Source organism: Aotus nancymaae, unplaced genomic scaffold, assembly GCF_030222135.1.
Source record: "Aotus nancymaae isolate 86718 unplaced genomic scaffold, 86718_ANA_hifiasm-v0.15.2.pri h1tg000028l, whole genome shotgun sequence".
NCBI lineage: Eukaryota > Metazoa > Chordata > Mammalia > Primates > Aotidae > Aotus > Aotus nancymaae.
Window position 1 is genome coordinate 11,518,437 of NW_026988441.1, and position 23,723 is coordinate 11,542,159.

General features: G+C 46.4%; 2 protein-coding genes across 3 annotated transcripts in view; one reads left to right on the forward strand and one right to left on the reverse strand.

The window, feature by feature from the left end:
- Positions 1-401: 401 nt before the first annotated feature.
- Positions 402-22,235, reverse strand: LOC110569252 (pregnancy-specific beta-1-glycoprotein 8-like). Of its 2 annotated transcripts, XM_064381270.1 has the most exons (7): positions 21,538-22,235; positions 19,155-19,487; positions 17,252-17,611; positions 10,050-10,325; positions 7,068-7,346; positions 6,423-6,677; positions 402-1,811 (listed from the first exon to the last, which is right to left on the reverse strand). In XM_064381270.1, the coding sequence occupies exons 2-7, from the start codon at positions 19,297-19,299 to the stop codon at positions 1,807-1,809; spliced, it is 1,320 nt and encodes a 439-aa protein (XP_064237340.1). In that variant the 5' UTR covers positions 19,300-19,487; positions 21,538-22,235; the 3' UTR covers positions 402-1,806. The 2 variants fall into 2 exon arrangements, with proteins under 2 accessions (XP_064237340.1, XP_064237339.1); XM_064381269.1 differs by lacking the exon at positions 402-1,811 and having other exon boundaries at positions 6,307-6,677.
- A 60-nt stretch (positions 22,236-22,295) lies between these two features.
- Positions 22,296-23,723, forward strand: part of LOC105705659 (pregnancy-specific beta-1-glycoprotein 7-like) — a 31,286-nt gene continuing 29,858 nt past the window's right edge. The window contains exon 1 of the mRNA XM_064381272.1: positions 22,296-22,750. The gene's annotated coding sequence lies outside the window, so the exon portion shown is untranslated. The remainder of the gene's footprint in view (positions 22,751-23,723) is intronic.

Below are 23,723 nucleotides of genomic sequence, written 5' to 3' on the forward strand. Positions count from 1 at the left end.
CTCCGTGAGTTCATCCCTAGTTAATATTAGACTTATATCCCCTTGAATCCCAGTCGTTCTTCAAATTATGTGCATAGCACTGAAAACTGATGGGTTATCATAGGCATCTTGACTTAGACCATGGAGTTCATTCAAATTGTATATCTAAGTAACTTTAGTATTAGCTGATATAGCATGAGTGCTGATTGGTAAAGTGGGAGATGAAATCATAGGAAGTTGAAGCTGTCCTTTTGTGCTGAGTCAGCTCCTCAGTGGTGGGTCACGAGATCAGATGACCCAGTTTATCAATCTGGGTGGTGCCAGCTGATCCATCAAGTGCCGGATCCACAACGTATCTCAAACACTGATGTTAGGAGCAGTTTAGGGAGGGTCAGAATCTTGTAGCCTTGAAGTGCATGACTCTTGAACCATAATTTCTAATCTTGTGGCTAATTTGTTAGTCCTACAAAGGCAGTCTAGTTCCCAGGCAAGAAGGAGGTTTGTTTTGGGAAAGGACTGTTATTGTCTTTGTTTTAAACTATACAAAACAAATTTGCGTTGTGGGTGAAGTTTATGAAAGTTACCTGTGTTAGCACATGTATTTATTGCAGCACTGTTCACAACAGCAAAGACTTGGAACCAACCCAAATGCCCATCAATGATAGACTGGATGAAGAAAATGTGGCACATATACACCATGGAATACTATGCAGCCATAAAAAAGGTTGAGTTCATGCCCTTTGCAGGGACATGGATGAAACTGGAAACCATAATTCTCAACAAACTGACACAAGAACAGAAAAGCAAACACCACATGTTCTCACTCATAAGTGGGTGTTGAACAATGAGAACACATGGACACAGGGAGGGGAACATCACACACTGGGGCCTGGTGGGTGGGGAACTAGGGGAGGAATAGTAGGAGGTTGGGGGATTGGGGAGGGATAGCATTAGGAGATAATATCTAATGTAGATGACAGGGCAATGGATGCAGCAAACCACCACCATGGCATGTGTATACCTACGCAACAAACCTGCATGATCTGCACATGTACCCCAGAACATAAAGTATAATAAATACATTTTACAAAAGAAGGTTACCAGTGTTAGGCAGAACAGTGATCTCTAAAAGTGTCCACATTCTAATCCCTGACACATGCATCTACCTTTCTTGGTAAAAAGGCTTTGCAGTGGTAATGAAGTTAAGTATCTTGAGGGTATTCTGGATAATCTGGGGTGGCCCAGTGAAATCAGAAGCATCCATATAAGTAAAAGTGAGAGGCAGGAGGGTCAGGGTGAGAAAGATGCAGCCTGAGAGACTCCACTGGCCATCACTGGCTGTGAACATGCATCATAAAGCAAAGTTACAACTAATTTAGTTATACATCTAATTGACTTTCATTTGTGAGGCATTGTTTTGGGCAGCTCCCCCTGGGCAGTATAATACCAGAACGGTGGGTGAATTTCTAATGACAGCATTATCCTGCCAAGTGAAGGAGGCAGGCATAAGCAAGAACAAATTAAGAGGGGTGAAAGTTTCATCATGAGAGGAGTCTTGTTCTGACATCTTTGAAAAAGCTGTCCACAGTGTGAAGTTGTCAACTCTTGTCCTGGTCTGCAGTTTGAGGGTCTCTCGTCATGGTGTGTCGAACAATTCAGCGAAGTCTCTAAGTGGCTCACACCTCAGGCATGAGGGTTATCTCTTGAAATTTACATTGAGTTGTCCACCTCCAGCTTAAAGGGCTTCAGGAACAGAGGAGGTCTTGTTCTTAGTAATTCCATGGGAGAGCTTTGGATTGAAGTAGCTAGAAGAATCCACGGTCCAGTTCAGTCTACAGGTGGATAATAAAAACTTAATGAGCAGAACTGCAATCTCATCACAGGTGCACTATAGTCTTTCTTTTCAACATATTTTTTTCTCTCTATAGGAGTCTCTATTTTTACCAAAGATAATTCCCAGAAAGACAAATTTGTTTGCAAAGTAAGTTGAGTCTCATCAAACTTGGCCTGATTCTTCAAATAAGTGCACCAAGAGTAGCGATGCACCACGGAGGCTCTTTTTAAAGTTTGCTTTGCTAGAAGTTTTCCTAAGAAACTTCACATTAAACTTAAAAAAAACAAAACCTTTTGAGACTATAAAAGAAAACCAAGGCTGACTTCAGAATTTGCCTGCAGTACCTGTGGATTCATTCTGTGTATATTCTCAAATATAACATCCCAGTCAAAGCCTTGGTAACATAACCAGTTGTTTCAAATGTGTCCTGTTATAGAAAGGGCAGATTCTTACTGAACTTGTGCAAATAACTGTGTTACCATAAACATATAAATACTCATGAATAGTTCCCCATTCCTGGGGCAGTCAGGTAAGGAGCACAAATAAATATTTCTGTTTTTGTTTACAAAAGTGTACTTTACCAAATGACTGTAAGCTATAGATTGCTTAAAAGAGAAAGTCATGAATCTGGAAAACAAAATATTTAAAGAATCAGCAAATTTCCAAATAAAAAATTGTAAAAATATTATCCTCATTATTATTTAGTCCAATGAAATAGATTTTTTTCCTGCTTATTCTTGGTTGGCAATTTCATGAAAGTATCAGCCTGTTTATTAAAAATCTAAAACTTCTTAGAATGTCCAGAGGTATGATCTTAAAGTTATCAGAAACTTATATTCAAGAGTACTTGTCAGAGTCTTTTTTATAAATCTTTTTGAAGAAGAAGCAACTTTGGACTGTAGCTGATTGCAACTGCTTTGAGAAGAAGTCAAAACAGCTGTCTGTGAATGACCAAGATTGAAAATGACTATGGTTAGAAACCTGATTAGAGTTCATTGTGATAAAGACATGGCCCACACAGAAACTTAGGTACTACTGTGGCATATGACATTATGACTGATAATAGATTTCTAGGACTCATAATTTTGGAACCCTCAGTAACACACCCATAAATATAAATTAGAGACAGTTTAGCATCGCGTATTACTTATCATTTGACGATGCTTTCCATATAATTTAACATATCAAATGAGGTGGCTTTTCCATTTACCTTCTGTTTCTCAGATGGATTACTTAGTTTTTGTGTAGCCCATTAATGAGTAGGGCCAACAAAATATAGGTTTCTGTATGTTGAAAAAGTTCCCTAGGTAATTCCGATACTCCTAGCTAAAAATCATTGATGTAGGTCTGAATTCTACCTATTAGAACAGGGGTTCTGTATTCTAGTTACATGTTAGTAGCATCTCAGAAGACTTAAAAATTACCAATGCCTGGGTCCCACTCTATAATCCATTTGATTTAATGGTCATTAAATCACAATTTATGGATGGCGCTAGAGCATCCACTTATAAAAATGTTTCCCAGTGATTCCAATGTGTAGCTATATTTCAGAATTCTCTGATTTCTTTTGGCATTCATTTCTTTCTATCCTCTTTTTTTTTTCCTTTTTTTTTTTTGAAACAGAGTCTTGCTTGCTCTGTTGCCCATGCTGGAGTGCAGTGGCATGATCTCAGTTCACTGCAACCTCTGCCTCCTGGGTTCATGCAATTCTCCTGCCTCAGCCTCCTGAGTAGCTGGGATTATAGGCACCCACCAACACACCCAGCTAATTTTTATATTTTTAGTAGAGATGGGGTTTCACCATGTTGCCCAGGCTGGTCTAGAACTCCTGACACCAGATGATCTGCCTGCCTCAGCCTCCCAAAGTGCTGGGATTTCAGGCATGAGCCACCACACCTGGACTCCATTCTTTGTATTATGGTATCATGATTATTTTCAGGTCTTATCTCCTGTCTTAGGCTTTATGTTTCCTGGGGAAGGGACCTTGCCTTCTTCATTTCTGTATCTTTCATAAACACATGAATTGGTCATCAGGGAAAAAGTCTCCATCACAGGTAGGTTGTGTCCTGAATCTCGGGTTCACACATTAATGCTAGAGTCTCTGTTCTCCATGAGGTCAGAGTTTACTTGTGATGAGGGTGTGAGTAAACCTGAAGGGCAGATGGTGGAGCTGGGATCACCCTGATTTTAGGCATAGCATTGAAAGTACGAATTCTATGTATATGTGGGGTGGAGGGGCAGGGATGTGGAGGAAGACAGTTCTATTAGGATGGAAAACTTACACTAGGGAATAAAGGTAAAGGAAGTGAGAAGGATTAGTAAAAAGCAGAAATGTGAACAAATCAAATAGGCTAGAGTAGAACCCTGAGGATTCTGGATTAGGTGAATTCACTAGATTTCAGGAAGGTAATGAGGCAGTCATATGCAGGGAACATTTCAAAGACTGGAGACAAGAAGTCAATCAGTACTTCAAGCAACTGTGGAGGTTTTATGGAAATGGAGAGAGTGACACAAGCGAGAGATGTTTAAAAAGGACCAGGAGGGTTTTACAAAGTATTGAATCTGGGAAACAAATGAGAAGAGGCTGGGGATAATGATTTCTAAGAGAAACTGGGGATCCAGAGAGCATGGACACCAAGGAGGAAGCGACCTGCAGGAATTAGTGCTGAGAAGCAGTTTAGTGGGAGGAGGAGGAGATCCGGTCCAGATAGAGGCAAAGAAGTTCTTTCCCTCTCCCAAGCCTGGCAGTCAGTCCTGTAGGAAATAGGAAAAGGGGGAAGGCCATTGGATCTGCCAGTCTTTCTGAAATACGGAAACTAAACCAGGGCTGCTTCATAAGAACCACTCTGGCCGGCACTCCAATCATAATGCCGACAGTGGCCCCAGCTGAGAAGCCAAGAGAACTTCATTCTGAAGCATTTGTCGTGGAAAGAAAAGAAGGCTGGGTGCAGTGGCTCACACCTGTAATCCCAGAACTTTGAGAGGCCAAGGCAGGTGGATCATGAGGCCAGGAGTTCAAGACCAAGGTCATTGTTTTTTTCTATACCATTAGAAAATTTCACCTTTTTGTGGTTGCATCTTTTTCTCATGTCTCAGTTATGGCCTGGCCAAGATAGTGAAAGCCCATCACTACTAAAAATACAAAAATTCGCTGGGTGTGGTGGCACGCACCTGTAGACCCAGCTACTCAGGAGGCTGAGTCAGGGGAATGGCTTGAACCTGGGAGGTGGAGGTTGCAGTGAGCCAAGATCACGCCAGTGCACTCCAGCATGGGTGACAGAGCAAGACTCCATCTCAACAAATAAAAAGAAAAAGAAAAAATATATGAAAGTGATGTTATTTTACCATCAGGTGCCCCAAGAACCAGCATGCAGCATGAGGTAGTCTCTAATTGTTCCTTCAAGGAATACATAATTCTTGTGGAAAGGGTGCTGGGCAGTGATTAGCCAACTATATTCCTGCAGTTTCAGTTTTTAAAAATTCCTCTCACCATGTTTCTAGATTGGCAGTGAGTCTTCCATCAAATCCATACTGGCCGTGCTGTACTCAGGTATTTTTGAAGGCTTTGGGACGTCAGAAAGGGCCATTGCCTTTTTCTATACAATTAGAAGATTTCACCTCTTTGTGGTTGCATCTTTATAGTATAGTAATTATACTATATGTATACAATATATACTATACAGTATATATATGTATATGTCTACAAAGACATATATATATAGACTTACAGACATATATACTTATATATATAGTATATGCTTTATATAGACTATGTATATATAAAGTCTATATATATATATATGTATCTCTTTCCTGCCATGCAGAGTCCCCATGGGTGAATCTCTGTATGTCTCCAACTGTACGTCACTCACTGTCCTCTGTGCTGTGTCCCATGTGCTGTGCCCACAGCCTCATACAGCCACTGAGGTCAGAGACAGGACACAGCTCAGGAGTCTTCTCTGAGGCTTCCCATCTGCTTATTTCCCTGCAGGCTGACCCAGAGGACACTTGGCTTAAACTGGCTACTCGATTTAGCCAAATTCATGACAGGCCACCAGGGCTCTTTCTCCACACACACTGGTCCCACCCCAGGTGCAGTCAGGCAGGGCCAGTCACAGAGGAGCCTGAGGCAGAGCAGGGAGCAGAGTCTGAGCTGCTCCTCCCTCATCCAAGGGGCTTCCTCCTCTCATCTGGGGGAAAAGTGTGAGCTTGTTTCAAAGCCTCAGATGTTTCTTGAAGCTCATGCAGTAGGTAAAAGAAAACAAAGACGTGACAGAAAGGGATGTGTTGGTGACAACAAGAAGCGACTGATCTTGAGGCCTCTCCTTCTTGTCCCTCTGTGAAGCCTCTTCCACCGCATAGGGCTCAGGCCTGACAAAGCCCCCTCCCTACATTGCTCAGGCCGGACACAAGGTCAGTCATGAGAAATCAGAAAAACAAGGAAAACAGAGTCTGTAGAGACCAATTGGGAGGGTTCAGGAGGAGAATTTAGGATTTGCTTGTGCCTATGGGACACAGGCTGGGAATAAAAATGTTTTCCTGACTTTCTCTGAAAGCCAGATAGACTCCATCTAAAAACCTACTGCCAATGATGCTGGGATTCACTTACCAACGACTTTGATCTTCTTGAATGCGAAATTTCTCTTGCCAGTGACTGAGTTATGAGCAAAACAACCATAGAGCCCGCTATTCTTTTTAGTGATCTGGGGGAGAAGGATCTCTTGTCCTAGTGGCAGATACGTGCTATTAACCACCCAAAGATACTCTGCTGGTGGGTTAGAGTCTGCGAAGCAGGAGAGGTGGAGGTTTCTTCCTCGACGGTAAAGGGTATCTGAAGGAGAAATCCTGGGGAAGTCTGGACCATCTGGAGCAAAAGAATAAAGCCACAGGTAAACTCCTCCGAGGGAAGGTGATGGTCCTGGTCATTAAAGGGATACACTGTTCTGAGCTAAGACACACCCTGAAGTCCGAGCCAAACCCCCTCTGTGTTCACTGAGCCAAAGCCTGAAGTATTCACCTGTTTCTCCCATCACAAGCTGTGGACCCCAAGTCTCCCATGACAAGCATCCCTCCCCCTATATTCTTGGTCAAGACTGTGCCCACCCAGGTTTCCCAGGGCAAGAAGTCATGGCCAGCTCGGGTGTCCAGAAGTAAAGGTGTTGTACTTGAACCTGAGAGAGACTGAGAGTCCTGGCCTCTGGCTGTTTGGATTTGAGCTAGTGGACTGGCCCACAGAGGAACAAAAGATACTCACAGAGGACATTTAGGGTGACTGGGTTACTGCGAATGTCACCAATTGATGTCTGTATTCCACATTGATAGGATCCTGTGTCATTTCTTGTGACGCTGTGTAGAGTGAGGGTCCTGTTGTCATCAGACCATTGCATCCTGGGTCTCAACGGGAGGCTCTGTCCATTAACCCACCACAGATAGGTGGCATGTCCAATTTCAGGTACACAGGTTAAGGTTACCTGATCGTCATGTTCCACAGCATCGAATTTTTTCTTGGTGATGGAGGTTTTGGGCAGCTGTGCTGTGGAGATAACAGAGAGAAGATTGCCCTGTGTGGCATCTTTGATTCCGCCACAGGCATCTTTCAATCAGAGTTGCACCACCCACCTCTCAGCCCACCCAAGTCCTTGAAAGCCAATGGCTGGTATCTGTGTCACAAGACAGATGTACGATGATCTAAGGGCTCCAAGACAGTGAGGCCACCTGCTCTGTCCTAGGGAAGCACAGTCTTTCTCAGGTGTGAATTGAGCAGCAGTGTTGGGTCATGAACAGACATGTGAGTGGGAGTCACAGCCCCTGGTGCCCCTCCCAGTCCTTCCCTAATCAGCTGACTGGCTGGCCCACCTTGGGTTCCTCACCTGGAATGTTCGACTGCTGGGTCTCTTCCAAATTCCATCCTACTTTGCCCCCTTAGATGTATTTTCTCTGCAGCTTCCCTTTCCAAGGACATTCTAGAGATGAGTAATAATGGGAGTTCCCATTGTCCTGAAACCCTGAAGGTACTGAGCAGCCTGGCCTAGGACTGGATGTTTCAGCAGAAATAAGCCAGGGGAGACCAGAGTCAAGCCTGGAGGTCAGTTCAGCCATCAGGCAGTGGAGGCACAAGGTGGGGCAGTTTTCCCCAGATGTTTCATAGTGCCTGACTTGAGCCAGTGACCTCTAAAGATAGAGCAGAGTCCAAGGAATGACCTAGAAAGAGTGAAGGGGACAGGCAAGAGCTGGTGGCTTTGGAGCAGAACCATATTCCCTGTCCTGGGTTCTTGAAGTTTCCTCTCCTTCTGCAGAGGGCAGGTGAGGACCATGGAAATCCTTCTAGCAGTACACATGGACATTTGCAAATGCAGGGCTGACTGGCGGAAATGGGGAGCATGAACTGCTGGAAGTCTGGTCCTCACGGACCATGTGTGTTTGATGGATATGAGACAGAAATTTGGGAAGAAGTTTTGCAAACATTTTTTTTCATTGGACATTCTACTCTCTGATTCCATGGGTTTGACTACTCTAGGGACCTCATTTAAGTGGATTCCAAAGTGAATCAGAGGAGAGACTGCTGGTTGCCAGGAGCTGGTAGTGGGGAGAATGAGGAGTTATTGATGGGTGTGCAGTTTCAGTTATGGGAGATGCGGAGGTTCTAGACATCTGCTGTACAGCTTGATGCCTATAGTTCACACAGATTGAGTATTTCTTATGCATAAGACTTAGCATGAAAAGGGTTTTATATTTCTGACATTTTTTGATTCTGAAATATTTGCCATACACTTACTGATTTGCATCCCAAATCTGAAAGATTCAAAATCCAAAATACTCCAGTCAGCATTTCCTTTCAGCATCAGATTAGCGGGCAAAAGTGGGAGTGGACAAGTCTGATATATTCCTGCCTCCTTTTGTTCCTCACCACGTTTCTAGCTTGGTGATTAGTCTTTGGTGAATTCCCTACTGGCCCTGCTGCACTCGTATATTTTTGAATGCTTTGAGATGTGAGAAGGGCTGGTTGTTATTTTCTGTGTCACTAGAACTTTCCACCTTCCCATGGTTGCTTCTTTCTCTCAGTGTCTATGTTGTGGCAGTCATTAATAAGAGCCTGTCAGGTCAGATTTAGGACAGATTTTTCTAATTCTGCAGAAACTGTTACTGGGATTCTGGTCGGGGTTGACTGAAACTGCAGCTCACTTTGGGTGGTGCTGTCTTCCTAAGAGTATTGAGTCTTCAAGTCCATGCAAATGAAATGTCTTTCTATTTATTGATGTCATCTTTAATTTCTTTCAGCAATGTTTTGTAGTTTTCAGAGTAGAATCCTTTGACCTTTCTGGTTAAAATTATTTCAAAATATTTTATTCCTTTTGATGTTAATGTCAATTGAAATTCTTAATTTCCTTTCAGATTGTTCATTGTTAGTGTATAGTCTAGAGAATCATCTAGAAAGAGTGAAGTGGACAGGCCAAAGCTGGTGGCTTTGGAGTAGAAACATTCCCTGTCATGGGTTTTTGATGTCCCCTCTCCCTTTGCAGAGGGCAGGTGGCTGTTTCCTGCTATCCAGATAGACCTCACTGGGAAACATTGCCAGTGCTCTAGGGATCCACTTACCAGGGACTGTCATCCTCTTGATTATGAGATGTGTTCTGCCAGTGTCTGAGTTATGGATGACACAGTTATAGACCCCTCCATGTCTTAGTGATTTTGGGGATAAAGAACACTTGTGCTGATTGCTGGAACTTCCCATCAATCAGCCAAGAATGCTCTTCCAGTGGGTGAGAGTCTGTGAGACAGGAGACCTTGGGGATTTCCCCTGGATGGTAATAGTTGTATGAAGAAGAAATGGGAGGGGCATCCAGGCCATCTGGAGCAAAGAGAAAAAGCCACAGGTGATATTGTCAGGGGGAAGGGGAAGCTCCTGGTCTGTGGAAGGGCCACAGTGACCCTGTGAACCAAGTCACAGCACCGAAGTCCCAGGCAAACCCCTGCTGTGTTCCCTAATCTGGAGCCTGAGACACCTGTTTCTTTCATCACAAGCTGTGGACCCTGAGCCTCCTGTGACAGGAGCAGCCCCTTTCTTCCCTTTTTTGATTAAGGCTAGGCCTACTCTGGTTTGCCCAGGGCAGAAAATCATGGCCAGCTTCAATGTCCAGGGGTAAAGGTCTCTGTATTTCGACCTGAGAGGCCTGGCCACTGGCCATGTGTATCTGGGATGGAAGCCTGGGCCCACAGAGGAACAGAAGATACTCACGAAGGAAATTCAGGGTGACTGGATCACTACGGCTGGCACTCACTGGGTTCTTCACTTCACATTCATAGGATCCTGCATCATTCTCCGTGACATTGAATAGAATGAGGGTTCTGTTGTTATTGGACAGCTGCAGCCTGCTACTGATTGGGAGGCTCTGACCATTTATCCACCACAGGTAGCTTGTTTCCCGAATCTCAGGTACACAGGTTAAGGTCACAGTGTCGGCCTCCCTGGGGTTTGAGTTGCTGCTGGCGATGGAGGGCTTGGGAGTCTCCACTGTGCAGATAACAGAGAGAATTCTGATTACCCTGTGTGGCACGTTTGATTCCTCCAAAGGCATTTTTCAGTGAGAGTTGGCATCTCCCATCTCTCAGCCTACTGAAGTCCTTCAAACCCCATGGCAGGTGTGTGTGTGTTACAAGACAGATGCATGGCAATCTGAGGGCTCAGAGATAGTGAGGCTGCCTGCTTTATGTGGGAGAAGTACAGACTTTCTCCAGCATGAATGGAGCAGCTCTGTTGGGTCATGCAAAGACACAGGACCAAGAGTCACAGCTCCTGGTGCGTCTCTGAATCCCTCCCTCTCCAGCTGCCTGCCTGGCCCACCTTGTGGTCCTCACCTGGCACATGCAGCTGCTGGAATCTTTTCAGTTTCAGTTTTACTTTTCCCCCTGGTATGTTCTCTCTGCAGTTTCCCTTTCCAAGGATGTCCTAGAGATGGGTGATGATGGACCTTACCATTGTCCTTTGGGTACCCTGTGGGTACTGGGAAGCCTGGCCTGGGACTGGGTACTTCAGCAGAAGTAACACAGGGAGGCCAGGGGCAAGCCTGGAGGTCAGTTCAGCCATCAGGCAGTGGAGGCCCTAGGTGGGGCAGTTTCCCCCAGTGGTTTCATAGTGACTGACTTGAGCCAGTGACTCTAAAGATAGAGCAGAGTCCAAGGAATGATCTAGAAAGAGTGAAGGAGACAGGCAAGAGCTGGCAGCTTTGGAGAGAGACCATGTTCCATGTTCTGTGTCCATGATACTCTCTTTCCCCTTGTAGAGCGAAGGTGAGGACCATGTGGATCTTTCTAGAAATACATGTGGATGTCTGCAAGTGCAGAACTGGCTGGTGGAAAGGGGGAGCAGGAACTGCTGGAAATCTGCACCTCATGGATCATAAGTGTTTGGACATGAGACCAAAATTTGGGAAGAAGTCTTGCAGATACTTTGTCTCATTAGACATTCTACTCTCTTAATCCAGGATTTTGACACTATGGACCTCATATCAGTGCATTCCAGAGTGAGTCAGAGAATAGAATGGTAGTTGCCAGGAGCTGGGGTCAGGAGAATAGGGTATTGTTCAGTGGGTGTGCAGTTTCAGTTATGCAGGATGAGGAGGTTCTAGAGATCTGCTGTACAGCTTCATGCCTATAGTTTATATGAATAAAGGATTCCTTATGCAGAAAGCCTAAAACCAGAAGTGTTTTGGATTTCTAGCTTGGTTTGATTTTGGAATATTTGCAGTGTACTTAATGGTTTAGCATCCAAAATCTGAAAAAGTTTAAATCCAAAATGCTCCAGTGAGCACTTCTTTCTCGCATCACAGAAGTGGTGAGGAGTGTTGGATTTTGGGGCATTTCAGATTTTGGATTTTTAGATTTTGGCTGCTCAATTTGTAATAATATAAAAAGTTGTCAGGAGTTCAGACCTCATGTTATGTTCTGACTCTAGTAACAAAAAATATTTGGTGGCAACATGAAAATTTTTTCATAAGTCGACATTTTTATTGATGGTCCAAACATCTAAGATCAATTGCTGGCAGTAGTATTTCTCTTGATAGCAAAATAAGGTTTAGGTGTGTTGTGAATTCCAGCAGGATCACACTATGCTCAAAGGAAGAAGCCGAAGGTGAGTTGAAATGAGCCACTCCCCAAGTAGAGAGTCCCAATCAAAGGACAGAACTGGTGAGAGAGAGAGTCTTAGGTGTGTCAATTACATAAAGGGAGGAATGATGCCAAATTAAGAGAAGTGATGTGTGTTGTGTTAGTAAATATAGAAAGAGCTCCCTGCTTCTCATTTCTGTGCAGAGTTAGGAAAAATGGGGAGGAGCCCACAACACGTATGTGAAATGCTTTCTTCATTTTCTCGTAACCTCAGGAAACACAACTAGAGTTTAAGTTCATGTTAATTAGGAAGAGTCTAAGTGAGATGCCAGTGGCTCGTGTGTCTCTCCACATGAAGAACCCCAACTTATGAAAATGGCATCCTCATGAGGAAACAGGCATATGTGGAACAGACAGTAAAACCATCAGATAGCACCCACCTGGCCACCTCCAACTGCTCCCCCAAACCATTGGTATTCCCCTTACATGTATGTTACAGACTTTGTAGTTCACCCACAATGATAAAATTTAAAAATCCTATTTTCAATACAAAATATTAAACATGTAGTTGAATATGTTGTTCTGCTGTTTTTTCTCCACCCTTTTTGAACTTCCTGTTTCAGTTTTGGACGTTCCTATTGACACATCCTCCAGCTAGGGATTCTTTCCTCGGCTGTGTCCAGTCTATCAGTAAGCCCATCAAAGGCATTCTTCATTTCTCTAACGGTAGTTTTTATCTCTAGCATTTCTGTTGATTCTTTCTTAGAATAATCGTCTCTCTGCTTACATCATTCATCTGTTCCTGTATGGTGTCTACTTTTTAAATTATGACCCTTAATCACATTTCTTTTAAATTCCCAGTATGGGCTGGGTGCAGTGGCTCACACCTGTAATCCCAACACTTTGGGAGGCTGAGGCAGGCAGATCACCTGAGGTTGGGAGTTTGAGACCAACTTGACCAACATGGAGAAATGCATCTCTACTAAAAATACAAAGTTAGCCAGGCATGGTGGCAGGAGCCTGTAATCCCAGCTACTCAGGAGACTGAGGTAGGAGAATTACTTGAACCTGGGAGGGAGAGGTTGCAATGAGCTGAGATCATGCCACTGCACTCCAGCCTGGGCAACAAGAGCAAAAACTCCATCTCAAAAAAAAAAAAAATCCCAGTCTGATAATTTCAACACATCTGTCACATCTATGTTTTTTTCTGATCCTTGCTTTTCAAATTGCATATATATATATTTATATATTTATATATATATATTTTGTCATAGTCTGTCTTACATGATTTGTGGAAAGTCAGACATGATGTAGTGGGTAAAGGGACTTGAGAGAGCAGGCATTCAGTGATGTGGTAGTGAGTGGAGAGGGAAGGGTTCTGTGGTCCTGGATGAGGTCTGTGCCCTGGGCTGTGAATATCACAAATGCCCCTGTGCTGTGAATGTCACAAGGGGCACTTGTGACATTCACAGCCAAGGACACAGCCCAGAACACAAAAACCTGAAGCCTCTCAGGTTTGTCCTCATTATAGGTGAGATATAATAGCTAGAGGAATTTGGAGTGGAATATTTTCTCTCCTCCAGGCCATTTAGGCTCTGACAAAACCCTAGCTGATTAGGCTGTGATAAAATAGTTTCTCTTAAAGGCAGGTCTTATTAAGAAGAATAGAATTCACTGGCATATCTTCAGGTTGTTCCTTTACCCTCCCCCCACAGAAAGGATGAGGATATTTTTAGTGAATATTCACTGCAAAAGCCTGGTAGAGCTCCAGAAGCTAAGAGTCACAAAAAGTGCCCCTGTTGTCAAAAGTGGTCCATCCCCTCGAGTGTTTCCCTCTGGGTCTTGTCCGCATTGATTCTTTGGCAACTCACCAGTTACAGTTCAGGTTCTCTGTCCCCAGCACTGGTTCCCACTGGGGTTTCTGTGCCGGGATTTCTGCTCAGATGCGGTTGCTGATCTGTCTTTGCCTGTCACTCTCTCCAATATGTGGGTCAGTTGGCACTGAGACCTCACATCTCTTAGGGATTTTGAAGAGTTGTTGAGTTTTGAGTTTGTTCAGCGTTTTACTTGCTGTTGGAACTGAATGACAAATCTCCAGCTTGTTATGTGCCTGACAGGAAACCAGAAGCCTCTAGGAAGTGACTGGAGAATGTGAGCTCCACAGCAGGTTGCGGATGTAATTACGAGTGACATGGGTGAAATGAGCCCATGGGGTTTGGGGACTGCAGGCTTGTCCAGCCTGTGACTCCCCGGTGAGTCAGTGCAAAGATGACAACAGTGAGAGCAAACTAGATGGCCGACTCCATCCGGTGTCTAGCCTCAGGCTGGCTGTCCTCACTCATTCCTGGGCATAGGCCAGGCTAACCATGGGCGGAATTTAGTTTATGCTTTAACTTTGAAGCAGGAGTGATAATAGTTCCTCCGTGAAACTAATTCCCTTATTGCCCAGGGACTGCCTTTGTAAAACTAATGAAAGATCATGAGATTAAGATTATAGGAGCAGCCTGAATTCTGCTAAAATGTAGGCACAGTCTATAATCCCTTACTGTTCCAATGTCATTAGGCCGGAGTTTACAAAATTAGTGATGAATTGGTCCTGTAGATAACATCACTATTGTAGAACCTCAGATTGGTCTTTTGAGATGTTTCTCAGATTTTGCATTCTGGCAACCAGCCGACATCATCCTTACCGAAGACTAATGGCTCATCCAGTCATGTGGTACCCACCTAGAGGCGGATTCCACAAAGACAGATCATTTCCCCCACCTGCATGATTTCATCCCCAAACAATTAGCAGTACTTATTTTTCAGTCCTGTGTCCCTGAAACTCCTTGAAAATCTTTTTTTTTTTTTTTTTTTTTTGAGACAGAGTCTCGCTCTGTCACCCAGGTTGGAGTGCAGTGGCGCAATCTTGGCTCACTGCAACCCCCACCTCCCGGATTCAAGTGATTCTCCTGCCTCATCCTCCAGAGTATCTGGGACTAAAGGCATGTGCCACCATGCCTGGCTAATTTTTTTGTAGAGACAGGGTTTCACCGTGTTAGCCAGGATGGTCTCAATCTCCTGACCTTGTGATCCACCCACCTCAGCCTCCCAAAGTGCTGGAATTACAGGCATGAGCCACTGTGCCCGGCCAACTCCTTGAAAATCTCTAACTTTTGATCCACTGGGGAGGCTGATTGGAGAAATAATAAACCTCTGTCCTCCTGTTTGGCAGATTTGGAGTAATTAAAATCTCCTTCTTTACTGCAAATCACTCTGTCTGTAAGTTGGTATTGTTTGTGCAGGAGGCCAGAAGAACTTGTCTGGCAGTTATAGGAGTGGATGGAGGTACTTCCCATCCCTGTCCCATGGTGTTTTCCACAGGTCAGCCTCACACAGGGAAAGAGTCCTGGATGGGGACACAGTGGAAGCTCATTCTCTTAGTGACCTGGGGACATTGGCTTGAGATGTTCTGGCAGGAGCGGCAACTCCAGCTGATTTCTGTGCCTTTCCTAATTCCTGGGAGGTGGGCCCAGACACACTGTGAGTGGGAAGGGAACAGAATCATAAGCCTAGTTAGAAGGAATGTCTGGAGAAGCCCTAAGGTGGAGGAAACTGTGCAGGACACGCCTTGCCAGTTAGAATGAAGGGGGAGGAAGATGAGGGACACGGAGGAGCAGAGAGAGCCAGAGACACCTATGTCAGTGAGCAGAGGGGGCTACAGTGACCTCAGACACCCGAGGGACCGGGTGCCTCCAGTGCCACAGTCCAGGTCCAGGGAGCCCTGAAAACCCTCCAGTGGCCAAGGAGCTTCAAAGTCACATGAGGTGGGGTGGCTTTAGGGCAAGAGGTAGAGGGGGGATGAAACATAGATGTGAGACTCTGAAGGACAAAGAACAGCTGTGGCTAGAACCTCCTAGGATTCTGCATCCAGGATCCAGTCCCTAAAGAGGTTACAGATCATTCCTTCCTTCATTCAATTCCTTCATTTTTGACATGAGAACTCCTGAGTATGTGTCTCTCTCTGGGCCTGTGCTGGTGCAGGGTGTGAATGGGGAAAGAAAACAAAGGCCTCTCCTGTATCCTCTCACGAGAGTGACGTCACCACTTTGGGAAACACCGGATTTTAGATTCAGTGATCGGGGTTAAGATCTAAGGGGGAGGCCGGGACAGTTTTGCCCTGACTCTGACAGTTGAGGCAGGCGATTTAGTTGTGGAGTACAAACTAATCGACTGTCCATTTGCCCTCACTTCTCTGAGGTTTGGATGCTTAAGAAGAAATGATTTGAGCCAGTAAATGACTGTAGGGTCCTTAGACCCCAGTAAGACCTCACTTTTGGTGGAGAGGATGGGCCTGTGGCTGCAGACAGACCTCACAGGACTCTGACCTGCCCTTGGTGTTTGTGTGACTCTGGTTGGGTGACTGTGCCTTCCTGTGCCTCAGTTTTCTCTCCATCAAATAAGCTTTTTCTCCATCAAAGTCTGTGGCTTTTCATGCTATCTGTAAATACACTTTAAATTACTCACCTGACCTAATGCTTGGCACAGAGGAGGTGTTCCCACAAACAGCATTTATTATGAGTTGCCTCCATGAGAGAGCACCTTTAGGTCAGATCCCTGTGGACAAGCTGCTGCCAGGTACATCTTCTGTCTTCTGTTTCTGCTTCTGGGGACACTGGACTTTCTATGGAGTGTCCTAAACCTCCCAAGGTAGTTGGCTGATGGCCTACAAAGCTTGTCTTTCTGTCCTCTCTACTCTGAGTATCGGGTGAAGAAGGTTCTGTCCTTGTCCAGATGAGGCTCTGAGGGCTGAGCCCTGGCTGGTGAGCAGCTCCAGGAGCCACAGTCCTCAGACAGCTGGTAAATCCTGGCTCCCAGTAAGCTTTTCCCAGGAAGCCACAACCCGGCCCTCGCACAGGCTCCTCAGCTTTATCTGGAGTAAGGATTTTGGGATAGGGTCTGGGGTTGGGGCTTCTAGGGCAGAGCTGCTCTGAGAGTATCCCAGGGGACACCTCAGGACAAGCCATACTCCATTCTCCAGGGTCTTCCTCAGGGTCAGGTTTATGGAGAGGGCATGAGATGCTTGGCTGAGACTGATCTCCTGCTGAGTCCCCCCATCAGACTGTCCTTCCTCTGCAGTGAGTGTCTGTGGGGTCTGGATGCAGGAAAGGAATTCTGATCTGTGGAAGTTGGTCTCCCCTGCATGTGTCCTGTGCTAAATGCCCAAACCCCAACATGGGACATAATGCAGAGAGGGACACAGACAGTCCAGGTCTGACAATCCTGTGTGTGCAAAGTAGAAGTGACCACCCCCCACCCGACACCACCCAGGGATCCTGTGGAATCACTCACGGTGTAAGGTGTAATGTCCAGTTACTCTTTTATTCCTATCACCGTGCGTGGTGACTTGCAGTGTGTAGGATCCTGTGTCATTCTGGGTGACGTTCTCGATCAGCAGGGATGCATTGGAATATATTGTTTCTCGTCCACTGTATGCAGGCCCCAATATAATTTCATGAGTGTCTATTAAATATGCTGTAAGGTAATGGTTGATGTCCTTGATTTTCCCTCTGTACCAGCTGTAGCCAGTAAGATTCTGGGGCAAATTGTGGACAAGTAGAAGAACATCCTTCCCCTCTGAAACAACGTGTGGCTGGGCTTCGATCATGACTTGCGCAGTGGTGGGTGGGTTCCAGAAGTTTAAAAGTGATCCTAGGAGGTAGAGAGGGCATCTGTCAATATGGAGACCTTTATATTGGGGTGAAAAGATGGGCTCTGAGTCCTGAGAAGGTCTCTTCAATCCTCAGCCTTGAAGAGACACACACATACACCTTTTGTGCCTGTGTGTGTGTTTGTGTGTCCTACTGTTCTACTGGGTCAGGGTCAGCAGCATGAACCCCATTCCTTCAACACTCCTGACCTTGGCCTTTTTGCTGTTTGGAATCCTCTTCTCTGAGGGCTGCCTGGCTCCCTCCCCACTGCCCTCAGATCCTGTTCACATCAGGGCACCCTTAGAAGCCTTCTTTCTTGACACCTCTGGAGACCCTGGGTTTCCCTTTCTGACCTTTCCCTGCTCTGTTCCCTCCAGGGCTCTTGTCAACACCTGACCTCACATTCTAGATCTCTTTGCATGTTTGTCTTCCTCCCCATGAGAGCATGAGCTCCATGAGGACAGACGCTTTGTGATCTTGGTTGCACCCTAGTACCTGGGAAAGACTGCAGACTCCTGTAGATGTGAGAGTTTCTGGGGCCCTCCACATCCTCCTGGTGGTGTTTTTTTCCTTTTCCAACTGTTGAGGTTTTTGGCTGAGGACACTGTTTCATGCCCTGCTTATGTTTTTAAGTGTCATTGATATAGTTATTATCATTTTATGAAATGTAGTGGCCAGTGATAATTAACCAAGAAAACAGAACACCTAAGATTTTCTTGCCTCTTACCAATTCCAGTTCACTGAGATTTTCCTGTTTCGACCCCTGTCCCTTTCTGGTGTATTTTCCCCCTATCTAGGCTCTAACAGAGCCTTGTTTCTTTTTTAGAAGCCCCTCCTCCCCAGGAGACCCCAGCCAGTAACTGCACTTCCTCCTCCTGTGCTCTCCTCACCTGTGAGCAGGAACCCCTGCCAGGTGATGCGCTGTGTGCAGGGAGGTGCTAAGGGGAACACCATGGTCTCTGCTGCCTGCGTGTCCTCCTCTGTGGAGATGAGCCTGGGATCCAGAAACTTTCAGATCCCGGCTGCCAGCTCTGCTGTCCTTCCTCCTTCTGCACTGAGCCTCTTCCCTGGCAGGAGCACTTATCAGTCTCATGGGCGGGGTCTGTACCCAGGACACCTCTCGTCCCCTCCCCTCAGTCCAGCCTCCTTTTCCCTCCTTCTCTTTTTCCTTTTTTCTGTGTTTCAGGCCCCTGGGAACTGCTCTACCTCCTTCAGCAGATTCTCTCACCCACCTCTACACAATGTGCAGAATCACAGACACACACACACACACACGAGAAACACACAGACACATACAGTCACACACATACCCTATAGGTTGGGCAAGCACAGTCCTGAGCCTCAGCCTCCTGCTGTCCCCATGGCTCTGGGTCAGGATGCACATTCACACCCTTTGCTCTCTCTCATCCCCATCTGGCTCTTCCCTTCAGTGCAGGGGCCTGGGGCTGCACCAGGTCCTTGTCACAGGGATGCCTGACTGTGCTGTGGGTGAGCTGAGTGTTGGCTGGTGAGAGGGACCCTTCCTTTCTCTGATTGTGTCTTACTTGGCTGCAGCTTCCAAGGATGGACATTCAGGACCTGGGTGTCCCAGAGGAAACCATCCTTCCTGGAGGTGTGCAGGGTAAATCTCTCATGCCTCTTGGGAGGAGAGGCCTGTGCTGGTTGCTCAGTGGGGGCTGTGAGTCCCATGGTCACAGGGACAGTTCTCAGTCATTCTCTTGCTCCCTGGGGTCTGGCAGCTGAGCTGGGGTTCAGGGCTTTTCAAGTTCTTCCTGACCATCTCAGATGTCCTCTCTTCTCTGCCCAGCTGGTTGTCCTGTGGTCCCCACACCCTTCCTGTGGTGGTGCCACAGGATGTTGGGGTTCACTCGGGGTGGCTGGCAAAATATTAGGGAAATGTTAGGGAAAGTTAGAAGAAAATAGTCTCAAACCTTTTGGAAGGTCTAAAGGTTTTGATGGAACAGACTGAAGGCAGCCAGTTCATGACGTTAGAATTTTAAGTCACAGTGTAAAAAAGCAATCAAGTTTCCCCAGCTAAGTCTATTTACCCCACATCCCTTTGTCTCTACTCTGATTTATTTGATCATGTAACCTTTCTGCAGGATGACCCTCTCAGCGGAGGTCAAAGGGAAATTACACGTTAATAATGTTTACTCTGGGCCCCAGAACCTAAAGCTTTTATCGTTCGTAAAACCACTCTTTTAACCATGTTAATTATCCACAAGCATGTTGACTTAGAACCTCTGTTCTGAAATGTATCCTGAATGAATGTGAGGATGGAGAGGGAGTCTTGGTCAGTTGGCTGCAATTGCCCTCTGAAAGCAGCCGATGACCATCCCTAGCCCACTCTAATCACTGTAATGGGTGTGAGAGTGCATTTATGCATCCGTTGCTGAGTCAAGGTCTGCAGGACAGACCTCTGCAGGTGGTGGTGATCCAGACATGATTGAGGTCTGAGCAGGAAGCAGGTAGTTACCCAGGAATCCTGCAGGACATGGCTCGTTAACACTCAGGAGGGGAAGCCTGGGACAGAGCAGGAGCTCAGAACTGGAGAGATTCATCCCGACTTACTGTGTGGTCATGATGGGCTCAGCCCTGCATGTGCTGACATACTCCGGGGTCTGCTCTGAGGGTTTTGACCTGGCCAAGCTGCTCTCTCTGGAGGAAGAAAGGGCAGTGGCCAGAGAGCCTGTCTGGAGGGATGTTGCTCACAACTCAGAGGGCGAGAGGGTTGTTTCTGGGAGCAAAAAGAACTAATACCCTCCCTTTTCCCCCATGCAAACAGGACGGGTCTGTTTTCCCCTGTGACTTCACCAGAGACAGCCGGGGGTAGGCAGCCACATCCCAGATGGTACCCTTGTATGACCACCACATTCACTGAGCCTCCTGGGGTGCAGCAGGCAGGTCGCAGGGTGTCTGACTGATTCCCAGGGACTCTGTGGGCCCTCAGGCAGCCGCTGTTCTGTGTCAGTGCTAGGCTTGGCCTGGGATGCCCCAGAGAACAAAATGGATGGAGCATGGGTGGGCATTTAGAGAGCAGTGACGGAAACAATTGATGAGGATGGAAGGAGCTTATGAAGGGAAAGTGTCCAGTGTGGCTTCACGTGCACCAGCGCTGCCCTGGGAGATGTCCTACTGGCTGAGATCCAAGAAGGAAGGAATGTGGGGGAAGGAGTTGTTTGTAGAGGGAGCGGCTGCCAGGCTGTAGGGAGGAACAGACAGTCCCTGTGGGGATGTCAGAGGGTGAGGAGGATGTGAGCCAAGGTGACCCTGGTGTGGGTGGACCATGCTGGGCTGTGGGCCCTGAGAGAAGTCAGCAACCCCCAGGGAGGCTCCAAGCCAGGAGGGACTCTTCCGCCCTCTGGTGGATGGGGAGGGAAGTGTGGACGGCAGCATTCCCAGGCCAGGCTGCGTGTTTTATTATTCCTCATGGATCTGCACATTCCACATGAGGTCACACATATGTCATGTGACAGCTCCATCACCTTCCAGCCCGATGAGTCCCACTCTCTGTAGATGTAACTTTACTGTTCTCCCTCTTTCACAATCAACCAGGGGTCCCAAACACTGATTTCTGTCACCTCCTGTGGTCTGTGTTTGTGTGCAGTAGGCAGCACGGTGGATACCATGGGGGCAGTGACGTCTGGGGCTGAGCACTGCACATGGGTTTAGGAGCAGAAGAGGGAGAAGCAGGGCGGGAAGATCAATGTCAGGGGAGCAGGGACAAGTCATTTTCATTTCTCACTCCCAGAGGCCAGAACCCAATATCCTGACTCCAGGGCACAGCGCCACACCCTGCTGGTGTCCCTGGACGTCTTGAGTGCTCACAATGTCATATTGCCTTAGCACTTATTGTTTCAAGTGTAGGTTTACTTGCCTCACATCAGAGGCAGGGCTTGGTCACCATGGCAGTTTCTAATACTGTACCTGGTTCAAGTGGCTCCAGTTGGTGGCCAGAGATAAAATCTTAGAGGCATCTCTCATGCTTGGTATGCTGGGCTCCCCTCTCTCCGGCTGCTTTCTTTAAACTGACAGTTCTGACATTTGCCCTCAAATTTAAAGTGACCACCTCGGTGCACGCCTGTAATCCCAGCTACCCTGGGGGCTGATGCAGGAAAATTGCTTGAACCCGGGAGGTGGAAGTTATGGTGAGCTGAGATTGTGCCATTGCATTCCAGCCTGGGCAACAGGCACAAAACTCCATCTCAAAAAATAATAGCAAGAATAAAATAAATAAATAAACAAATATAGTGAGCATCTCTCAGCCACACTGTGATCTCCTGGTCCTAGTGTTTGCTTGCTTTAAACACATCATTAATGCTCCCTGCTGGAAACCTGTCAGATAACACCCTGGACTTAATAAAGCCATTGGCTTACAAGTCCCTTCTCTCCTCCCTGCCTGGGCTCCCTGACCTCTGTGTCTGTGGTCTCCAGGTGTGCTGAGTGCTCCCCAGTGTCTGTAAGTAGTGAAAACACTTACACTTTCACATTGTGGTTGTATCACCGTGTGGGGATTCAGTCAGGGTGGTGGAAAAATATTAAGGGAAACATATTAGAGAAAGTCACAGAATAGTCTCAAACCCTTTTGAAAGGCCAAAGGATTTTTTTCTGTAGTTCTTGGCTGAAGGCAGCCTTGTCCCCTTAGTTAAATAAATTAGAAACAGAGGAATGTGGGGAGTTTACCTGACTAACTTGTTTACTCATGTGATCCTACAAAATTAACCTTTGATCATTCCAGATGACTCTCTCAGTGGGGGAGGTCGACCAGGGATTTAACCAATAAGAGTGTTTGCTTTGGGCATCGGAACTTATCCTTTAATCTTTAACCTCTAGTGATGTTGACTCGGTTTTTGTCAGTTAATGTGTGCTCAATAAAGACCCGCAGGGCAGTGTGTCAGCACTGCTATCTCCTTACAGCACTCTCCACTGTGTGGCCACAGACACTCAGTCAAACTGGCAAAGCATAATATCTGTGTGTCAGTGTACTTTATCCATCCGTCATTGTGTCAGGGTCTGCAGGACGGACCCCCGCAGGTGGCGACCCCGACAGTGGTACCCATTTCACCATCGCTGGAAAGAGAGCATGTCGGACCCCACGAAATGAAGATTAAGAGGACTGCACGGTCAAGTCAGTAAAACAGTGAGTTAGTACATCATTGGTGCCTGCTGGGGATTACCAAGATTGGAGTGGGGGGATTGTTCAGGCTGAGGTTTCATCACGGGACAACAGTTACCAGCTCAACAGAAACAGTATATAAAAGTATTGAAACAACTGCTCAAGGCTAGGGGAACCTCAGCTTCACAGGCTCAATTAAGGGACCTAACGCAAACTGTTGTTTCCCACAGCCCAGGGTTCCTGGCAGAAAGTAAGCTAGATGTAAAGCTCTGAGAACAACTGGGGAGAAATCTTAGCATCATGCACAAGGGGAACGGTCCCAGTAACATTACCACTGGGCCAAAATAACAAAGAGGAAATGGGGGTTCTGTCTGAGACCCCTCATACAATAGATAGGCAAGCAGCATTAGAAAGGGCACAGTGGCTCATGCCTGTAATCCCAGCACTTTGGGAGGCTAAGGTGGGCAGATCACCACAGGTCGGGAGTTTGAGACCAGCCTGACCAACATGGAGAAACCCTGTCTCTACTAAAAATACAAATAGCCAGGCGTGGTGGCCCATGCTTGTAATCCCAGCTACTCAGGAGGCTGAGTCAGTAGAACTGGTTGAACCCGGGAGGCGGAGGTTGCAGTGAGCCGAAATCATGCCATTGTACTCCAGCCTGGGCAACAAGAGTGAAACTTTGTCTCCAAAACAAACAAATATGAAACAAAACAAATAAACAAAAAAAGAAAGGGAGTTCTTAGCCTGCCCCTTTATACAGGATTGACAAATCAATCAGGTACATAAAAGGATAAGAAAAAGTATTAAAGTCCACAGCCAGCCAAGCGAGCGGTAGGCAGAAGGAAAGCCTTGACAGCAAGAAAGCTCACAAACCTAGAGCCGGCAAATGCTGCCAGGAACTCAGCCTCCACGGGGCTATGGTGACAGCCAGCCAGGCTCAACGTGCAGGAGTTAACCTGCTGGGGAGGGGTGGGAGGGGTGCACAAAAATGTTT

Bases quoted from the DNA above. Each gene is read 5' to 3' on its own strand.
- LOC110569252 (XM_064381269.1), bottom strand. From the start codon at position 19,299: ATGGGACTCACAGCCCCCACTGAGCAACCAGCACAGGCCTCTCCTCCC. The intron at 17,612-19,154 runs GTAAGACACAAT...TCTACCTCCTAG, and splicing joins TCCTTGGAAGCTGCAGCCAA to GATCACTTTTAAACTTCTGG. The intron at 10,326-17,251 runs GTGAGTGATTCC...TTATCTGCACAG, and splicing joins TGGACATTACACCTTACACC to TGGAGACTCCCAAGCCCTCC.